The sequence below is a fragment of the Salmo salar genome, chromosome 19 (genome assembly GCF_965601325.2).
Source record: "Salmo salar chromosome 19, fSalSal1, whole genome shotgun sequence".
Taxonomy (NCBI): domain Eukaryota; kingdom Metazoa; phylum Chordata; class Actinopteri; order Salmoniformes; family Salmonidae; genus Salmo; species Salmo salar.
In genome coordinates this window covers 29,212,038-29,233,928 of record NC_138309.1, presented here as the reverse complement: position 1 = coordinate 29,233,928, position 21,891 = coordinate 29,212,038, and the positions used below count along the sequence as shown (strand labels likewise).

At 45.7% G+C, this 21,891-nt stretch overlaps 1 protein-coding gene across 7 annotated transcripts in view; it reads left to right on the top strand.

Moving 5' to 3' along the window:
• LOC106578706 (voltage-dependent L-type calcium channel subunit beta-1) overlaps positions 1 to 21,891 on the top strand; it is a 155,583-nt gene that overhangs the window by 110,190 nt on the left and 23,502 nt on the right. For 5 of the 7 annotated variants that reach the window (XM_014157825.3, XM_014157824.3, XM_082965673.1 and 2 more), the window contains 5 exons: positions 8,358 to 8,477; positions 15,678 to 15,800; positions 16,056 to 16,192; positions 19,311 to 19,387; positions 19,973 to 20,112. In XM_014157825.3, the coding sequence (XP_014013300.1) occupies positions 8,358 to 8,477; positions 15,678 to 15,800; positions 16,056 to 16,192; positions 19,311 to 19,387; positions 19,973 to 20,112 (597 nt within the window). Of the gene's footprint in view, positions 1 to 8,357; positions 8,478 to 15,677; positions 15,801 to 16,055; positions 16,193 to 19,310; positions 19,388 to 19,972; positions 20,113 to 20,375; positions 20,396 to 21,891 lie in introns of all 7 variants that reach the window. The other 2 variants (XM_014157831.3, XM_014157830.3) reach the window with 1 other exon arrangement.

Below are 21,891 nucleotides of genomic sequence, written 5' to 3'. Positions count from 1 at the left end.
AACATTTCGGGTTGCCTTCCCCACTTTTCCACAATAAGTTTGGTGAATTTTGGCCCATTCCTCCTGTCAGAGTCAGGTTTGTAGGCCTCCTTGCTCGCACACACTTTTCAGTTCTGCCCACAAATTTTCTATAGGATTGAGGTCAGGGCTTTGTGATGGCCACTCCAATACCTTGACTTTGTTGTCCTTAAGCCATTTTGCCACAAATTTGGAAGTATACTTGGGGTCATTGTTCATTTGGAAGACCCATTTGTGACCAAGCTTTAACTTCCTGACTGATGTCTTGAGATGTTGCTTCAGTATATCCACCTATTTTTCTTCCTCATAATGCCATCTATTTTGTGAAGTGCACCAGTCCCTCCTGCAGCAAAGCATCCCCACAACATGAAGCTGCCACCCCCATGCTTCATGGTTGGGATGGTGTTCTTCGGCATGCAAGCCTCTCCCTTTTTCCTCCAAACATAATGATAGTCATTATGGCCAAACAGTTCTATTTTTGTTTCATCAAACCAGAGGACATTTCTCCAAAAAGTACGATCTTTGTCCTCATGTGCAGTTGCAAACTGTAGTCTGACTTTTTTATGGAGGTTTTGGAGCAGTGGCTTCTTCCTTGCTGAGCGGCCTTTCAGGTTATGTCGATATAGGACTCGTTTTACTGTGGATATAGATACTTTTGTAACTGTTTCCTCCAGCATCTTCACAAGGTCCTTTGCTGTTGTTCTGGGATTGATTTGCACTTTTCGCACCAAAGTATGTTCATCTCTAGGAGACAGAACGCATCTCTTTCTTGAGCGGTATGACGGCTGCGTGGTCCCATGGTGTTTATACTGCGTACTATTGTTTGCACAGATGAACATGGTACCTTCAGGCATTTGGAAATTGCTCCCAAGGATGAACCAGACTTGTGGAGGTCTACAATTTCTTTTCTGAGGTCTTGGCTGATTTCTTTTGATTTTCCCATGATGTCAAGCAAAGAGGTACTGAGTTTGAAGGTAGGCCTTGAAATACATCCACAGGTACACCTCCAATTGACTCAAATGATGTCAATTAGCCTATCAGAAGCTTCTAAAGCCACGACATAATTTTCTGGAATTCTCCAAGCTGTATAAAGGCACAGTCAACTTAGTGTATGTAAACTTCTGACCCACTGGAATTGTGATACAGTGAATTATAAGTGAAATAATCTGTCTGTAAACAATTGTTGGAAGTATTACTTGTGTCATGCACAAAGTAGATGTCCTAACTGACTTGCCAAAACTATAGATTGTTAACAAGAAATTTGTGGGGTGGTTGAAAAACGAGTTTTAATGACTCCAACCTAAGTGTATGTAAACTGCCGACTTCAACTGTATATATCTCCATTCTTGTGTATTTTATTTGATTCCTCGTGTTGCTATTTTACTTTTAAACTCTGTATTGTTGGGAATGGCTCGTAAGCATGCATTTCATGGTAAAGTCTACACCAGTTGTATTCGGCACATGTGACAAATACAATTTGATTTGATTTGAAATATCTTTGCAACATTTAATGTTTGCATCTATGCATAAATCAATGCATAGTTTACAAACATGACACACGCACACAAACAGGCCCTCTGTATTGGGCAGCGATAATCACAGCGGAGACACCCGAACAGATAGAGGAACTGTGAGGAGGAACAGGGGAAAATGAGAGAACAAGCAAGGAGGAGGGGGAGCGATACGGAAGGGAGCCAGATAGAGAGAGGGGGGAAGAGAGTGAGTGACAGGCAGAACCACAGAAGTAGAAACAAAATGCAAAAAATCTGTTGAGAGAAAGCGAGAGAGAGTGTGGGATATATATATTTATAGGCTAAAGAGAGCTGAGATTGCATGCAGCAGGCACCACCTAAGTAGCAGCAGTAGCATTAAAATTAGCATCCTCACACTGATCATCCAGGATCCAGGCAGGCGTGCTCTTATCTGTCCCCGAGGAAGGAGCATGGCAGCCCAGCCTGTGGAGGAAGGACAACAGGGCTGGGGCTGGAGCTGGGGCTGGGGGACTGAGGCATGAGAAGCAGGGGAGAGGAGCAGCATCGCGGCCGCTCAGCTCACACTGGCCAGGCGGCTTCAGCACCGACGCCGGCAGATAGACTAGGCTATAGGAGAGGCAGGCAGCTACTGAGATTGGAGAGCTCATGTGGACAGCGTAGCAGCACCATTAACGGTAGTTGGAGCATTACATGTATCAGTAGCTTTTGACCTAACTGTAGCAACAGCAGTAGCAGGAGCAAAGGTAGCACATCTGTTGCTGCAGTATTGGCAGCCACACCAAAGGTAGCCCTAACAAAGGTAGCTTTCACAGCAAAGGTAGCCATAGCTGTAGAGGTATTCGTAACAATAGCAGTCCAGGTATCTTTAGTCATAGTAGGGATACTTAACAGTGGCCCAGGACACTGAATGACAAGTGTGACTGATGAAGGCCACCTGGATTCGGCTGCTGAAAAGATCCAAGGGAGGTCGTGTCAAGAGCTCCGATGACTGTGTAAGCCGATTATTCAAACATGCTTTCTTATCTCCTGTTTGTGTGTGTGTGCACACATTTGTGTGTGCGTGAATGTATGTGTCTGTGGGTGTGTGTACTGAATGGACATCATCGCATGTACCTGTGCGTGCCTGTATAGGGGTCAGGGGGTGGTATTGTCATGCTGAGTTAGTGATGATAAGGGTTAGTGGGTTGTCCGTCATCACTGTCAGAGTCCTCATTATGTCATCACCTCTCTCTGACCCATTGTGCAGTAACTCTCTTGGTCAGACCCCTGCTTTACTCTGGACATAATGGAATGATGAATTGAACAGTGTCAGTCACATGAGAATACAAGTATACATGAGGTTGGTGTGGTTGTATGTTAAACTGTAGCCTAGTCCATGTGTGTGTGCATGTGTGCGAGTGTTTGTGTGGGTTGGGGAGTAACTGATTACCTAAAAAACGCTAACAGTAATCGGTTACATTACCAGAAAATATTTTGTAATGAGATTAGATACTTTTGAAAAACTAGGGGTTGGGGAGTAACTGATTACCCGAAAAATTATTACAGTAATCAGTTACATTACCAGCAAATATTTTGTAATCAGATTACAGATACTTTTGAAAAACTAGATTACTTCTTGGATTACTTTTACATTCAGAAAGGAATGTCATTTTCTCAATGACATTCAATTCAGCATTGAAAAAAAGCGCAAAGTTTGTTCAGCCTGAACGAGTCTGACCACAAGCCAGAGACCACTCTAATGACACACCACATGTGTTTGATGGATCCTTTTTTTGTCTCGTTCCAAGGGGAAAGTAATCCATAAGTAACTGAGGGTAATCATAGGTCACTAGTAACTGTAACAGAATATATTTGGAAAGTAACCTACACAACCATGTGCAGTTGGCGCGTGCGTGGTTAAGTGCACGACTATGTGTGCATGTGTGTGCATAGCTACTGTGATGGTGAGGTGTGGGTACTAAAAGTATTTTTAGGTAGGCTTTAATGAACGAGGTAAGACACCGACATCCAAAGCATTAAGAAAAATGCATGAAACATAAGCTGTGTTTCAGATAAAGAGTAGAGAGTTATTTATAGACGGTGTCTCAGGTACAACGTAGGAGAAGAAACATGGATAGTTAATTAATGAGCAGAATGTCACGTCCTGACCAATATTTAGGTATTATTTCTATTATATTTGGTCAGGACGTGGCAGAGGTATATTTGTTTTGTATTATGGGGTTTTGTGTGTGGTGTAGTGGGGTGTATTAGTTTGGTATAGGTTCTAGGTTTGTTTTTCTATGTGTAGTTTTGGGTGCTGGACTCTCAATTGGAGGCAGGTGTTTCTAGTTGCCTCTGATTGGGAGTCCCATAAGTAGGTGTGTGTTTGTTTGGTTTTCGTGGGTAGTTGTTTTTGCACTGCGTGTTGTGTGCCTGCAAAACTGTTCCTGTCGTATATATTGTTTGAATTGTTAAGTGGATGCTCTACTCCTTTATTTTAATTAAAGATGAGTATTCACATACCTGCTGCGCCTTGGTCCATTTCTACAGAAGACAGCCGTTACAGAACTACCCACCACCAAAGGACCAAGCAGCAGAAGAGGAGGAAGCCACAGGAGAGAAAAAGGGAACAATAGACATGGGAGGACGTCCTGGACGGCAAGGGAGCCTACACCTGGGAAGAGATCCTGGCCGGAAGGGATCGCCTCCCATGGGAACAGGTGGAGGCACTCAGGAGAGTGGAGGCAGCTGGACAGAGGAACCATCGGGAACGTTACGCTGGAACACGGTTGGCTAGGAAACCCGAGAGGCAGCCCCAAGATTTTTTTTTGGGGGGGCACACGGGTAGTTTGGCCAGGCCAGGGAAGAGTCGTAAGCCAGCTACCCGTGACTACAGGGAGGTGCGTACGAGGTGGAGGGCGTCATGTTACGCTGAGGTGCGCACCATCTCGCCTATACGGACGCACAGCCCAGTTCGCCCAGTACCAGCGCCCCGCAGGTGCCAGGGCAAGGGGAGCATCGAGCCGGAAGGGGTGATGCCAACCCTGCACTCAAGACCGCCAGTGCGCCCTTTCGGTCCGGTGTTTCCCGCCAGACGCACTAGCATGGAGGTGCGTGTCTCCAGGCTGGCACGTCCTATACCAGCCCCACGCATCAGGAGTCTAGTGTGTCAACCCAGCCTCGCCAGTCAACAGTCACCAGAGCTGCCCGCCAGTCAACCATCACCAGAGCTGCCCGCCAGTCAACAGTCGTCAGAGCTGCCCGCCAGTCAACAGTCGTCAGAGCTGCCCGCCAGTCAACAGTCGTCAGAGCTGCCCAACCAGTCAACAGTCGTCAGAGCTGCCCGCCAGTCAACAGTCGTCAGAGCTGCCCGCCAGTCAACAGTCGCCAGAGAGGTCAGACTGCCCTGAACTGCCGGAGTGGCCAGACTGCCCTGAACTGCCGGAGTGGCCAGACTGCCCTGAACTGCCGGAGTGGCCAGACTGCCCTGAACTGCCGGAGTGGCCGGACTGCCCTGAACTGCCGGAGTGGCCGGACTGCCCTGTTCTGCCGGAGTGGCCGGACTGCCCTGTTCTGCCAGAGTGGCCGGACTGCCCTGTTCTGCCAGAGTGGCCGGACTGCCCTGTTCTGCCAGAGTGGCCGGACTGCCCTGTTCTGCCAGAGTGGCCGGACTGCCCTGTTCTGCCAGAGTGGCCGGACTGCCCTGTTCTGCCAGAGTGGCCGGACTGCCCTGTTCTGCCAGAGTGGCCGGACTGCCCTGTTCTGCCAGAGGTGCCCGCCTGCCCTGATCTGCCAGGGTGCCCGGCCTGTCAGGATCAGCCCGAGTGGTCCTCCTGCCCTCCGGTCCAGCCCGAGTGGTCCTCCTGCCCTCCGGTCCAGCCCGAGTGGTCCTCCTGCCCTCCGGTCCAGCCCGAGTGGTCCTCCTGCCCTCCGGTCCAGCCCGAGTGGTCCTCCTGCCCTCCGGTCCAGCCCGAGTGGTCCTCCTGCCCTCCGGTCCAGCCCGAGTGGTCCTCCTGCCCTCCGGTCCAGCCCGAGTGGCCCTCCTGCTCCCCGGCCCAGCCCGAGGGGCCCTCCTGCTCCCCGGCCCAGCCCGAGGGGCCCTCCTGCCCCCCGGCCCAGCCCGAGGGGCCCTCCTGCCCCCCGGCCCAGCCCGAGGGGCCCTCCTGTCCCCCGGCCCAGCCCGAGGGGCCCTCCTGTCCTCCGGCCCGGCTCGAGGGGTCCGTCTGCCTGGCGCAGCTATCGGCTCCACCGAAGTGGGCGACGCCGAGGGTGGAGCAGGGTCCACGTCCTGCACCGGAGCCACCTCCAGGATAGGTGGGTTGGGGAGGGAGGGTGTAGCACAGTGCCGTCGTTGACGGCAGCCACCCTCCCTTCCCTCCCTTATTGTTTAGGGGGTATTGCTTTTTGGTTTTGTTGGGGTAATGGGGATTTTTTGTGTTTTCTTTTAAGGTGCATTCCGGGGTCTGCACCTTTAGGGGGGGGTAATGTCACGTCCTGACCAATATTTAGGTATTATTTCTATTATATTTGGTCAGGACGTGGCAGAGGTATATTTGTTTTGTATTATGGGGTTTTGTGTGTGGTGTAGTGGGGTGTATTAGTTTGGTATAGGTTCTAGGTTTGTTTTTCTATGTGTAGTTTTGGGTGCTGGACTCTCAATTGGAGGCAGGTGTTTCTAGTTGCCTCTGATTGGGAGTCCCATAAGTAGGTGTGTGTTTGTTTGGTTTTCGTGGGTAGTTGTTTTTGCACTGCGTGTTGTGTGCCTGCAAAACTGTTCCTGTCGTATATATTGTTTGAATTGTTAAGTGGATGCTCTACTCCTTTATTTTAATTAAAGATGAGTATTCACATACCTGCTGCGCCTTGGTCCATTTCTACAGAAGACAGCCGTTACACAGAATCTCATCTACAGATGTAGGATCTTAATGTGAGCCAGTTTGCTATAGCAGTAAAACTATCCTGTAGCAACAGGAAATGTCAATTATTAAGTGGATTATAATACATGGATATTTTTTGTAGGGGTTACGGGATGCTTGGGTAGTTTTAAATCAGCCTGGTAGAGTTTGAGGTTATTTATTATTATTTTGAACCCAGACAGAGGAGAACAGAGAGCAGTGTAATGGTGCAGTGAGGATCTTGTGTGGCTGGCAGTGGCATGCCTCTCTGTGCAGGTAAAAGAATGCATCACCCTTCCTTCTGTTCAAAAAGCCCCTCTGAGTCTGACAATAACAAAACAGGGCTATAAACATACTGGGCTGCCTGCCCGCGTTGTAGCTTTGCAGAGTGTGTGTGTGTGTGTGTGTGTGTGTGTGTGTGTGTGTGTGTGTGTGTGTGTGTGTGTGTGCTGAGCGTGTGCGCGTGTTCCAGCTTGTCTGTGCCTGCCTGTGTGTATAAACTGTGTGGTTCCGACTGTGAAGCATGGAGGAGGAGGTGTTATGGTGTGGATGTGCTTTGCTGGTGACACTGTCAGTGATTTATTTAGAATTCAAGGCACACTTAACCAGCATGGATACCTCAGCATTCTGCAGCAATACCCCTTCCAATCTGGTTTGCGCTTAGTGGGACTATCATTTGTTTTTCATCAGGACAATGACCCAAAACACATCTCAAGGAGAGTGACGGAGTGCTGCATCAGATGATCTGGCATCCACAATCACCCGACCTCATCCCAATTGAGATGGTTTGTGATGAGTTGGACGCAGAGTGAAGGAAAAGCAGCCAACAAGTGATCAGCATATGTGGGAACTCCTTCAAGACTGTTGGAAAAGCATTCCTCATGAATCTGGTTGAGAGAATGCCAAGAGTGTGCAAAGCTGTCATCAAGGCAAAGGGTGGCTACTTTGAAGAATCTCAAATATAAAATACATTTTGATTTGTTTAACACTTTTTTTGGTTACTACATGATTCCATATGTGTTATTTCATAGTTTTGATGTCTTCACTATTATTCTACAATGTAGAAAACAGTAAAAATAAAGAAAACCCTTGAATGAGTAGGTGTGTCCAAACCTTTGAGCTCACATCATGGAAGACAAACCTACAGCTATAGTACACTATAGTTACTGATGTATCCTGAGGCTATGTGAGATAGTGGGTGTCCCGCTGCTTTATGAGAAGCACGGGAATGTCCATTTGAAACATGCATCCAATTAGCTGTTGTGATTTATTTCTGCCTCTCCTCCCTCTGGGTTTGAATATTGTGTGATTGAGACGTGTGTGCCTGTTCACTAAGTTCACTAACTAGGCTCTGATGCTCTCCAAAGATTCATTGTACCTCTGGAGTTGAGTGTGGCCATTACTTTATTTGTGGCCTCATAGTGTTTTGTACTAGTTTTTTGTTTTTGACAGAACCCCTCTCCAAAAAATAGGGCTTCTGCTTGAGTTTCAGTGAGACACTGCTGAACAAGGCAGGAATGTCCATTGCAAACTAGTTTACCAGCAATTGTCTTCAAATCTGGACCTTTCAACTATGGTGCCTCACTGACAGCAGGGACATGGTGTATAGATTCTGTGACAGTGAGTGTTGGTGTGTATGATGAGTGTGAGTCTGAAGAGTTCATCTCTTGTGTGATGTTGAGATCTGAAGAGTAAGTCTTTTGTTTGATAAGATCTGAAGAGTAAGTCTGTTGTTTGATGTTAAGATCTGAAGAGTAAGTCTGTTGTTTGATGCTGAGGGCTGAAGAGTAAGTCTGTTGTTTGATGTTAAGATCTGAAGAGTAAGTCTGTTGTTTGATGTTAAGATCTGAAGAGTAAGTCTGTTGTTTGATGTTGAGGGCTGAAGAGTTAGTCTCTGTTGTGTGTTATTGAGGTCGGAAGCGTTAATCTGTCATGTATCTTTCCTTAATGTGTGTTTCCCTCTACTCTGCAGGGTTCGGCGGACTCCTACACCAGCCGTCCATCAGACTCCGATGTTTCCCTGGAGGAGGATAAGGAGGCAGTGCGACGAGAGGCAGAGCGGCAGGCTCAGGCACAGCTCGAGAAGGCCAAGGTACTACACTCTCTCTCTCTATCTCTCATCAGTAGCCCCTCACATGCCTTTGAGCCCCTCTATCTGACTGCACAGCTCTAATCATCTCTACAGGCTGTTCCCAAAACACACTCTGACAGCAAACCAACACTGTCTGTCTGCCCTCCATCACCTCAGAGCAATACCAAGGAGTCAGTGATACACTGGAGTCAGCAAAACGGAGTAAAACACAGAGGGAGAGCGAGTGACAGAGGGAGAGTGAAAATGATAGTGTTAAAGAGAGAGGGCTCTGGTTAAAAGTACTGCACTATAGGGAATGAGGCTCAATCTCAGACATAACCCCAGATTCAAACCAAGGCGGACCTCTCTTTTCCTCTGTAAAAATACCCCCAACAATCAATCAATGTCACCCAATTACGTACAATATGAATGTAAAATATTCAATTGTCTGGACTTCAGAAAACTGTCCTCATTATCTATTGCATTATGCATAGGCAGTGCTGAAATGGCCATATGGCTCTGCTCATTTATGAAACCAAAAAAATAAATTGCTGGATTGATGAAGGTTAAGGGGACCTTACCTTGACACATTTTACGGGTTCCTACTTCACAGCTAGCACATTGTGCCCGCTCTGTGCAGGGTGAAATGATACGAGAATCTTTATTTATGTTGCGAGATCCACCGTTGCATGCTTATGCAATGACGGTGCCAGATTACAAGCTACAAGGTGGGCACAGCAACACACAGAGCAGGTGTCTAATAACACTGTCAGTACAGGCACAGAGAAGGCTTCAGGTTATTAGCCAATGAAATATGCATAAAATAGAGTCATGTTGACAGAGAGAGAGAGAGAGAAAGACAAGGAAGAGAGAGAGAGAGAAAGAGAGAGAGAGGTCTCTGTGGTGTTAATTGGCCGTCAACCACAGCACAACCTGCCAGGGTTCCCAGTTAAAGATCTGGCTCCTCTTAAACCTGCTATCTCGCTTTCTCTTTTCCGTCGGTCCACTCTTTATTCCACTCTCTTCCTCTTTTCTTTCTCTTTCCCTATTATTTTTCCTATACCCTCACTCGCTCTTCTCCAACCCCTCATTCTCTCACCGGCCTTTCCTCCCTCTATCCTATTCTCTCCCTCTTCATCCCTGTCTCTCTTTCTCTCCCCTCACTCACTCTCACCAGCCTTCTTTCTCTTCCCCTCCCTTCCTTTCTCCCACCCTCCCTCTAGCTGCGGTCAATACTGCATGCCTAATGAAGGTCTTCCTGTGTTACATAAAGGAGAGGAGAGGAACAGGGTGATGGACAGGAGAGGAGCGATGAGAGGAACAGGAGGATGGACAGGAGATGAGGACAGGAGAGCAACAGGGGGATGGATAGGAGAGGAGATGAGGAGAGGAACAGGGGGATGACAGGAGAGGAGAAGAACTGGGGGATGGACAGGAGAGGAGCGATGAGGAGAGCAACAAGGGGATGGATGGGAGGGGAGAGATGAGGAGAGGGGAGGGGAGGAACAGGAGGATGGACAGGAGAGGAGATGAGGAGAGGAACAGGGGGATGACAGGAGAGGAACATGGGGATGGACAGGAGAGGAGATAAAGAGAGGAACAGGGGAATGACAGGAAAGGAACAGGGGGATGACAGGAGAGGAACAGGGGGATGGACAGGAGAGGAACATGGGGATGGACAGGAAAGGAACAGGGGGATGACAGGAGAGGAACATGGGGATGGACAGGAAAGGAACAGGGGGATGACAGGAGAGGAACAGGGGGATGGACAGGAAAGGAACAGGGGGATGACAGGAGAGGAACATGGGGATGGACAGGAAAGGAACAGGGGGATGACAGGAGAGGAACAGGGGGATGGACAGGAGAGGAGAGGAACAGGGGGATGACAGGAGAGGAACAGGGGGATGGACAGGAGAGGAGAGGAACAGGGGGATGGACAGGAAAGGAACAGGGGGATGACAGGAGAGGAACAGGGGGATGGACAGGAGAGGAGAGGAACAGGGGGATGGACAGGAGAGGAACAGGGGGATGACAGGAGAGGAACAAGGGGATGACAGGAGAGGAACAGCGGGATGGACAGGAGATGAGAGGAACAGGGGGATGGATAGGAGGGGAGAGGAACAGGGAGATGCACACAGGTATCTGTATTAAAAGAAAGATTCACACATTTTGAATGCTATATCGTTTTTGTGCATCTCTGAACGATATTCCATCGATTTCCGGGGTCATTTCATGTTTTCATGTGTATCTGAGCTGTTGCTGCTCAAGCAGGCAGAAATACAGCTGGTAGAAAGAGTTTTGCATCATATGATTGGGCTAGCATGGGCTACTGACATCACAGACCAGGTAATTGATCCCTGCATGGAGAGAAGCAGTGGAGCATGAGGAAGGTAGTCCCAGTTCTCCAGACCACACAGGCACACACTCCTTGACTGTGTTCTAAATGGTACTTCATTCCATTTTATAGTGTGCTACTTTCACCAGGACCAAAAGTAGTGCATATATAGGGAACAGGGTGCCATTTGGGAAAAAAACATGTTTGTTACTGGGGAAAAACCCATTTACAGATCAAGATAAAACTGGGCAATCAGTCTAATGGTGCTCATTAATGGTAGATGGTCCCATCATGGACGTCACCAGGACATGGCTTTCGGGGCACTATTCCCTAATGATTTTGGGTCAGCCCTGAATCTTTTGCGCTGCTGCAATGGTGTAAAAACGAATTGTAGTTACTGAATGCGCCACTTAGTTCATAGAGCTGTGGTTACGTGAAACTCCCGAAGTAGGGTAAGGTGCTGCCGGTGCGCAGCAGAGCGACGCTCCGCCACTTTTCATAATGGTGCTATGTCTCGCAAGATCACTTAATGATGAATTAGTATTCTACGTAACAAACCGAATATAATAGCATGATAATGTCTGGGTACTGTTATACCAAAAACCCCATGTCAATATGAAAATGGTGCTCCGGTAGCCTACCTAAAAAAACATTAAGCAGTTGCCATGTGCGGTCAACTGATATTTCGAGCACCGTTTTAATTGGGACAGCTTCAATGTGCTGCTTTGAGACAAGCATGGGAACTCATATTTCTGTTTTCACTGAATCTCCGCTTGGATGTTTGGTCACAATTAGACTGGGAACTGTTATCTAAGTTGAGGTGAGTGCTCATGATCATTAGTCTAGCAATTGACAGCAATACAGATTTTCTCTACACACACACACACACACACACACACACACACACACACACACACACACACACATTATGCCTATAGCTTACCTGATAAGCTTCCCTGATGTTTTCCTGAACTTTCGAATACTTTTATGATGCATTTCGGTCATTTAGTCTACTTTTGCGAATACACATTTTGTGCGCTTTTCCCATAGACTATTCAAGTCATTTGACACAAATTAGTTTCATTGTTTAAAAAGTTCATAAGGCCTACATTGTTTCAATAACAATATAGCTCAAACCACTATTGGCTTCATTGATTTAGTGAATTTATTCTTTTGTAATTGTAGGCTAGGCTACTTGCGGATAGATTATTTTAAATAATTGTAACAGTAGGCCTACCTACACAACCTCATATGGGGTTACTGACCACAATCGATTTAATGAATAATAAAGAAGTGTTGATTCATTTATTTGGCCTTGGAACATGGAAGAAAACATAGCGCTGCAGGAAGGGGTGCAGATAAATTGAAATACATTTGCCAAATTACCTAACTACTCCTTTCTCTGTAAAAATAAATGAAATCATTGAAAATACTACACCAGCAGAATTTAGCCACAGAGGAACACTAGCTTATTATTACAAATTGCTGTAGAGTCGGGAATCCCGCAATTGGGCAGCAAATATAAAACAGCTGATTGTTGAGTTGTGGCTGTCAATAAACAGCAGGCAGCAGCTAGAAGGTATTTCGCAATATTTCAAAACACAAAGGCTGGAAAAATCTGCTAGAATAAGTGAGTGCCACTGGGAAGATGGTAGACTAAAATTTCCTCCTCATATTGTAGGCCTAAAAGCTGTGTAGCCACTGTTTTCATTGGCCTATGCTATTGGTTGCGTTTAAGACATGGGGTCGTTCGTTTTATTGATCTCAGTATGTACGTGTCAGAGTAGCTTGTCATTTGGATCATTTGTGTGGTAGAAATAAATATCCTTGTAATGTCTCCAGTCATGTAAAATGACGTAGAATTGCAGGAAATGACTTTAGATAAGGCACTTATTTTCTTGGACCCACAAACCCCCCAGCCCCTGGTCTTCAAGACTGAGCCCCGAATGTTACCAAACCCTGGTGACGGCCCTGGGTCCCATTAGCTAGGTGAAGGCTGAAGGTGACTGGGAAGAATTACACTCCCTCCTCCAAGTGTTCTTGATGCCCCCTTTTCTTGGCGGAGGATTCTTACCTAACAGTCGTTGCAACATCTATGGGTTTTAATACAGGCTTAGTGCTTTCCAGGGCCATTTGTATGGCTTCTTCAACACAGGGAAGGACTGGGACCAGAAATGAGTCTGGGCATTACAGATGTAGGATCTTAATTGGGTCGCCCTGTTGCAGGAGAACTATTTAAAATGTGTAGTGTATTTGAGGCTTAAAAAGGCTTCTGAAGTTTGTAATTTCCACTTTTAAATTTCCCTTAAGAAAAATGTATCAACCCTTGCAAAAATGTCCAGTAATTATAATACACATAATAATTCACATTTCCTGTTGCTGCAGGATTATTTGTAGCAAACTGGCTCAAATTATGATCCAACATCTGTACACACCATGCAGGCCCCAATTATTAGCAAATTAATTATCATTCTATGCAAAGAAACTACATTTAGTCAGTTACACTGTGCTATAGATTGACCAGCCCTTCTGGGATTTTCCCAAACTGCACAATGGCTAGTCAGATTTTGCTTTATCATTCCTTTGGTGTTTGCATAACATTTTTTCAAGGTTTTACTTTGGGTTTATGCTGTATGAATCTCTGATATTTTTTTGACTAGTGGTAGGCTAAGCCATCCATTTCCCACTCCAACTCCCCTTCCCTCTACCTTTCATCTTCAGGTAAACATTTAGCAAAGGGCCAGTGGAGATTAATGTGGGTTGTATCATTGTGCATTTGGCTTGGCTCTCTGTCGACCGCCAGTGGCCGAGGGGCTTGTCATGCTTTCACAGGCAGAGGAAATGTAATCCGGATAGGGCCATGTCCATGTTACCAACTGCCGCTACCGTTGCCACGGCCAGACTCAGCACAGATTACTATAATGTCCAATAACATTTTATGTAATTCTCCAAACAAGTTATAAAAAAGGATATTCTTTAAGGCCACGGTCAGGTTACGATTTTTTCTCTGTCTCTTTTCTGTTGTCAGTGACCTATGTTTTAAGTCTTTATGTTCTAAATTCATTTTTGCAGAAAGTGTAATGCCTTACTACGGTGGGGTTGGATTTGCACGACATGTTGCTGTCTCTTAGAAAGTTTGGGGGGGGGGGGATTTGACCTCGTTGCATTCTCTTGCATTGGATCGATCTCTCTCTGTCTTAAAGCGGTTATGTCAGGCCCTAGGAGGGAAAACATTTTATTCAGTTTGTTTTATTCAGATGGACTGGCATTGCATCCCAAATCTCACCCTATTCCCTATACTTTTGGCCCTATGAGCCCTGATCAAAAGAAGTGCACTAAAAAGGGAATAGGATGCCATTTGGGACACACCCTGGATGAATGGCGGTCCCAGAGGGGAAAAGTCATAAATGATTTCATGTTGGGACACATTGATCCAGCCATTGTACAGATTATATTTACCGATCATTCGCACAAGTACAGTTGGCTCATTGTTAGTCAGAAGGAAACACAAGACAAAAACAAAGCTTAGTTATGAAACTGTCTAATCACTCCAAGGCTCCAACCCTAGTTGATCTTTTTGCTCATACAGTATGTTGGTTATGTCACTAACTCATGTTGTGTTGCTTTTCTCCAATTGATTGTCATCCAGGCTGTGAATCTCTATCACCCTGCTATAGCAGGGTGATAGAGGAAGGGGCAGAGAATCTCTACATCCCAAATGGCACTCTATTCCCTATCTAGTGCACTACTTTTGACCAGACTCTCGTCAAAAGTAACACACTATATAGGGAATAGGGTGTCATTTGGAACGCAACCGGCACATCAGCATGGTCATTGATAAAGAAATAAGTGAGTGTGCGTGAGTCACAACCTGCCTGCCAGGCAGCATCTCTGACTGCAGTTATTTTTACACCTCACACAATGGGGGAGAAAATAGCCCCGCGAATAGCACAACTCTCTTCTCAGCTATAAAAAACATCATGCAGAATTACATTCAGGGAACGAACGCTGCCGTCTCCCGATTCCGTGGAATTCAGCTTTGTCTCCTGATGAAGACTTATGTGAAGTGGAAATGTTGTGTACTGTATTTGAGTGCAGGAATAAAGCACTGCAGAGCAGCAAAATTATGTGTACAGTCCTCTCATTTCTAGTGTATATCTCAGTAGAACTTTTTTGTCCAGCACTGGTATTCTCAAGTTTAGGATGTGCATATCACCCTTCTTTTCTATAATTGATTCCTCAACTCCTTGCACATTGACTTCCGGTGTCGACTCCCATTTCTAAATGTTAAGATTGGATTCCGCTAGGAATCGACTCCTAAGATTCAGTAGTTTTGGAACTGAGGAGACGAATTAGTTGTCGTACTTCTGAGAACGCAAACACTTGCAACTTTCATAGCAAGCTAGCGAGGGACGGAGAGAGAGGGAAGGAGCACAGTATAGGCAGGTCCGCCAACAGACAGACAGTCTGAACCCGTGCACTATGCCTATCTGTATCTGAATGCTGTATCTTGTAATTTCTTTGCTTGCAATGTCTCTCAACTTCAATTAATAGGCTAGGATATTGAGATGAGCGAGATGCAACACTTCTTTCTCACACAGTCACACACAGTATGTACGCATGTGCACAGGTTCACTTCAGCTTGGTAGCCAGGGCACCAAAACAGCAGAGAAGTGGAGCCTCGCGCTTCAACACTCTTAGTTGTTGAGGAACTCGACCCACTTTTACCCACAAATTGACCCACTAACATAATTTTTCAGTTAGGGATTTTTTTCTTAAAGTTAAGGATCCCAATTTACTTTAATCGTTAATCGATATGCACACCCATAAGTATCATGTCTTGTGTAACCAAAACTTTTAACCTCTCCGTTTTCTTTCTTTGGCAGACTAAACCAGTTGCGTTTGCTGTCCGCACAAATGTCAACTACTGCGCCACCAATGATGATGGCGTCCCCGTGCCGGGCATGGCCATCTCCTTTGAAGCTAAAGACTTCCTCCACGTCAAAGAGGTCAGGGGTCAAAGTAATATCACATGATGATGTGGTGGAGAAGGATGATGATGATGATTATGATGATGGCGATAACAATGATGACAATGAGGAGGAGGGTGGGGTTAAATATGATTGATAAAGGTGGTGATGATGATGATAACAATGATGACGATAACCATGATGACAATAACAATGATAACAATGATGTTGGTGATGATGAGCAAAAGAAGAAGGCTGATTTATTAACCCCTTACATCTGTCCCACTGTTGTAGAAATTTAATAATGACTGGTGGATAGGTCGTCTGGTGAAGGAAGGCTGTGAAATCGGTTTCATCCCCAGTCCTGTGAAGATCGAGAACACTCGGGTACAACACGAGCAGAGAGCCAAACAGGGCAAGTTCCACTCCAGGTAGCTACCAGCCCCCTCGCTCATTGAAATCATCACGGAAACGAACATGCACCTCACCCAATCATGATGCTGCCATGGAGCCAACACTTGACAGGACTCAAGTAGAAGTAATTGCCTGACAAGCAGGTTATAGATGAAATTGTCCGCATGGACAAGTACAGAAAAATCATGAAAAAATCACAATATCAAGCAATTAAGCTACTTCTATGAGAATTGTATCAGAGATTGGGAGGTAAATTACGCACTTACCTCCCAATCTCTGCAGAGCGCATTGGGGTATAATTATTGTAGGCCTGCTCTGACAGGCCCGAGCGGTATTTCAATCATGCAGTCGCCAGATGCGTTTTTGAGATCAAAGTGAGCCTAGCTGCATTTGCACATTTATTGATATTCATTGTTAGTTAGAGAGTTATTTGCACAGTTATAGCCCATTTTTGGTCAGCACTGAAGTCCTGGAAAAGTCATGGTGTGTGCATCACCTGTTTACCAGTGGGCCATTGTCAAAGGAGAGGGAGAGCGAGAGACATTGCGCAGCAGGTAAAATAACAGACTAACTATTTCGCTATTGGAATGTATTAATGTCATTGTCATGTCCAATGTCCTAAAATAAATTTCCACCGACACTCGTGTAGGCTATAACCGCAAATGGCCAACACGCAGTTGATATACCATACATGGCCAAAAGTATGTGGACACCCCTTCAATTTAGTGGATTCGGCTATTTCAGCCACACCCATTGCTGACAGGTGTATACAATGAGCACAAAGCCAGGCAATCTCCATAGCCAAACATTGGCAGTAGAATGGCCCGTACTGAAGAGCTCAGTGACTTTCAAAGTGGCACCGTCATAGGATGCCAGCTTTCCAACAAGTCAGTTGGTCAAATGTATGCCCTGCTAGAGCTGCCCCGGTCAACTGTAAGTGCTGACATTGTGAAGTGGAAACATCTAGGAGCAACAATGGCTCAGCCGCGAAGTGATAGGCCACGCAAGCTCACAGAATGGTACCGCTGAGGCTGATGTGCGTAAACATCGTCTGTTCTCAGTTGCAACACTCACTTCCGAGCTCCAAACTGCCTCTGGAAGCAACGTCAGCACAAGAACTGTTCGCCGGAAGCTTCATGAAATGGGTTTCCATGGCCGAGCATTCGCACACAAGACTAAAATCGACATGCTCAATGCCATGCGTCGGTTGGAGTGGTGTAAAGCTTTTCGCCATTGGACTCTGGAGCAGTGGAAACACGTTCTCTGGAGTGATGAATCACGCTTCACCATCTGGCAGTCCAATGGACGAATCTGGGTTTGGTGGATGCCAGGAGAACGCTACCTGTTGCAATGCATAGTGCCAACTAAAGTTTGGTGGAGGATAAACAATGGTCTGGGGCTGTTTTTCATGGTTCAGGCTAGGCCCCTTAGTTCCAGTGAAGGGAAATCTTAATGCTAAAGCATAAAATTATATTTTAAATGATTCTGTGCTTACAACTTTGTGGCAACAGTTTGGGGAAGGCCCTTTCCTGTTTCAGCATGACAATGCCCCCGTGCACAAAGTGAGGTCCATACAGAAATGGTTTGTCAAGATCGGTGTGGAAGAACTAGACTGGCCTGCACAGAGCCCTGACCTCAACCCCATCGGGATGAATTGGAACGCCAACTGCGAGCCAGGCCTAATCCCCCAACATCAGTGCCCGACCTCACTAATTCTCCTGTGGCTGAACGGAAGCAAGCCCCTGCAGCAATGTTCCAACATCTGTGGAAACCCTGCCCAGAAGAATGGAGGCTGTTATAGCAGCAAAGGGGGACCAACTCCATATTAATTCCCATAATTTTGGAATGAGATGTTCGATGCGCAAGTGTCCGCATACTTTGTAGGTGTGCAGTTGATGAAACCAATGCCGAATACCCCGGTTGTAAAACAGTCTCTCAAGCACTCAAAATAGTCTAGGATTCGCCTCTATTCAATACTGGCCATGTCATTCTGACAAAGTATTTTTTTTTAAAGAATAGCCTAATTGACAAGTAGCCTAACTCCTATGCTGTCAATATCTGTAACGGCTGTCTGGAAGAGGGAACCAAGGTGCAGCAGAGGATGTGTTCATCATTAGAATTTTAATTCAAAAAACAAGAGAACACTACAAAATGAACAAAATGACAGCAAACAGTCCTGTTAGGAAAATACTCAAAATAGAAACAATTACCCACAAACCCCAGTGACAAACAACTCCTACATATATGACTCCCAATCAGGAACAACGATTCCCAGCTGTTCCTGATCAGGAGTCACAAGACACACACACAAGACTGCCACGTCCTGACCCCCAAACTACTACACCAGCTCCATCTGCTGGTCAGGACGTGACAATATCTCCCTGGCCTGAACACTGAATATGTTAGCCTTACAAATAGAAAAACATCTTAGTTAGCTACCTCACCGACCTTAGCCATCTGATCCCTGGTTCAGTGAGTGAGGGAATTATTTTATAAAGACATAAAAAGTATTTGGTGATAGTTGTAATGTTTCAGGGTGGCCAACCTTCCTCCTGGAGAGTCCAGGAGAGCTACTTTAGGCTTTTGCTCCAGTCCTGCATGAACACAGCACATTGTAAAAAATCAGCTGCTCAACAGGACCTTGATAAGCTGACTCTGGTGTGTTTGAGCAGGGTTGGCTCAAAAGTCTGCACACCCAGTAGCTCTCCAGATAACGGACCACACGTGTCTTTATACAGTAGCCTATCAGTGAAGTATTTTATTTTGTGGGGGGGTTAAGTGCCTTGCTCAAGGCCACAACGGCAGGAGATGTAATACATGGGATCAGAAACCAGCAGCCTTCCATTCCATACCAGTGACAATAATGAATGTATATTGTGAAGTGGTTCCTTGCATCATAGAACACCATTTTCAGTCACTGTTTGGCCCATGGTATTAAAGACCATACAAGTGACTTCAGCTTTCGGACAAGTAAAAAATCAGTCCTATTTGTCCGAAAGACAAGTGGCTAAAAAAGTTAATGTCAAGCCCTGCTTGAGATATCCCACACTATCAACTAGCAACACCTCAAATATGCTGATATGAATGATATACTGATATGAATGATATACTGATATGAATGATTTATCTTCGCAGTAAATCGGGAGCAAACTCCTCTACCAGTTTAGGTGAAGTGGTTCCTAACTCGCGGAAATCCACCCCCCCTTCCTCTGGTGAGTAAAGGAGGCCCTTGGAGCAGGGTTTTGGAGCAGGGTTTTGGAGCAGGGTTTTGGAGCAGGGTTTTGGAGCAGGGTTTTGACAGTGGTCGACATGTTTTCCACTAACACAAACTCTTTACTCTAACACTTGAGTATTATCAAACTTCCATCAACCTCTAAGAGGGCTTGAGTATGAAGGGGGACAGAAATAGAAGACGATGGTAAGTTTTATTAGTAAGGTCATTATTTTGACTTTACTGCTGACCTGTCATTAGTACACTTCAGGAAATTTGACCAATCAGTAGTTAAATCAACAGGATGTAGGCCCATAGTAAAAATGTTAGAATGGTATTTTTGTTTTACTGTGGCCTTAAATGTTTGCTTTACTGATGTGCTATTCGTTACTGTCAGTGCTCTTTTTCTGTATAGTCAAACCATAGTATGACTATAGTTGGCTATGGCTTGTTTATGGTTTGTATAGTTTTTATATGTGCTGGAATAACCTGTGTATCTGTTCAGTGTTAGGTGTTCATTGTTACCTCTGTAGCCTTCTGTGTATTGCCTCTGTGTGACGGTGGCCTTGTATGTCTGTTTGCATAGCCGTTGACATAGACGCCACAGGCTTAGACCCCGAGGACAATGAGCTTCCAGTCCACCTTCGCTCCTCTAAAGTCAGTCAGCCAAATACTGTCATGTCACCCACCCTAGCCAAAGACAAACGAATGCCCTTCTTTAAGAAGGTAAACATGGCACTACGCTGGTATTCTTTCTCTACCTGTATCTCCTCTCTCCGTCCGTCCGCACGGCTACCCATGACAACTGCCTGACTGTGGCTGCTCAGCATCACTCTGTCCAAAATCCGTTTGTCTGTCCGTTCTGTTTATCCTACGTGTCTTACTGCCGCAGTCCGTGTCTCTTCCCCCCGCTGGGCGTTTGAGCCATTAGCATGCATGTTGCCTGTTTCTTAACGCTCTTTCTCTCTCCTCTTCCATCTGGGCTGTAGCTAAGCAGAAGCAGAAGTCGGTAAGTTAAGTTAGCATGCAGCACACCTCAAACCCCCAACAGGGCCTTGGGCGTCTGGGGGATGTGCCTCTGTGATTTCTCTGCAGTGGTTGTGGTTGTTCTTGACTCCCCTCTTACTCACTGTCGTTGCTGTGGTCTCTGTGTGTGCGTGTGTACGTGCGTGATGCAAATTTAGTGGGAACTCAGCGTATCCAGCTCTTAAACCAGAAGTGTATATGCACAGTAACAGCTATTGCTGTCCTCATGTTGGTTTGGTTGTGTTTATCACACAGCAACATGTATCAAGTGTGACCTCTTTTAGAATAAATACAACAACTATTCTTGTGTTTTTCTTATTATGAAACGACTTACGTAAATCTATTCTTATGTAAAGCACTGCTATATTTAATACACCATTCAAAAGGAGTTAGGAACATCCTGTAAGGGCTTTCTTGGCACATGATGGGATGTGTGTGTAGGCATACCTTATACACATAACAAACACAAGCGTTCTCAGTCCTAGTGTGCACTCCATGTCTTGACTTGGAGCAAATCTTGTCAAACCCCAATTCATCTCCATTCTCTTTCTTTAAACCATTTTTAAAATTTAGTTTTCTTTTTACAATAATCAGCATACAAAATGGAGACAGAGGTACCGTCTAATGTCCTTTCTAAGACCAAACAACTACAACAACTATGGCAACAATAGCCACCATTTTCAATCATCTAGCAGCATGCATTTTTTTGTAACAATAACCCTGTATTCTAGGCCAGGAAAATATGGCCTAAAATATCTGTGACTACAGTGACCGGTAGTTCTCCAGAAGTGGTCAGCTTTGGCCTGCATCTAGCAGCACTTTCCCCACTCAGATGTAACGGGAGTTCCCCAGGGACCGTCAATGACGGCAGCAGAAGAAAAATGAAAGTGAGAGAGACAGAGAGAGAGACAGATACAGGGAGAGAGACAGAGTTAGAGACCTAGAAAGACAGAGAGCTGGAGAGAGAGAGCAAGGGAGAGAGAGAGACAGAGAGAAAGAAAGAGATGGAGAGAGGAAAAGAGATGGAGACTTAGAAAGACAGAGCTGGAAAGATAACAAGAGCGAGGGGAAGGGGGGAGAGAGAGAAAGAGATGGAGAGAAGAAAAGAGGAAAAGAGATGGAGAGATGGAGAGAGGGAAAGAGATGGGGAGAGGAAAAGAGATGGAGAAAGGAAAAGAGATGGAGAGAGGAAAAGAGAGAGAGAGGAAAAGAGAGAGAGGGAAAGAGATGGAGAGAGGAACAGAGGAAGAGAGAGAGGAAAAGAGATGGAGAGGGAAAGAGATGGAGAGAGGGAAAGATGAAAAGAGATGGAGAGAGGAAAATAGGAAAAAAAATGGAGAGAGGGAAAGAGATGGAGAGATGAAAAGAGATGAAAAGAGGAAAAGAGATGTAGAGAGGAAAAGAGATGGAGAGAGGAAAAGACAGGTAGACAGCAGAGAGACTTAAGATATAGAAAAAGGGTGAGATGGAGAAAAAAAC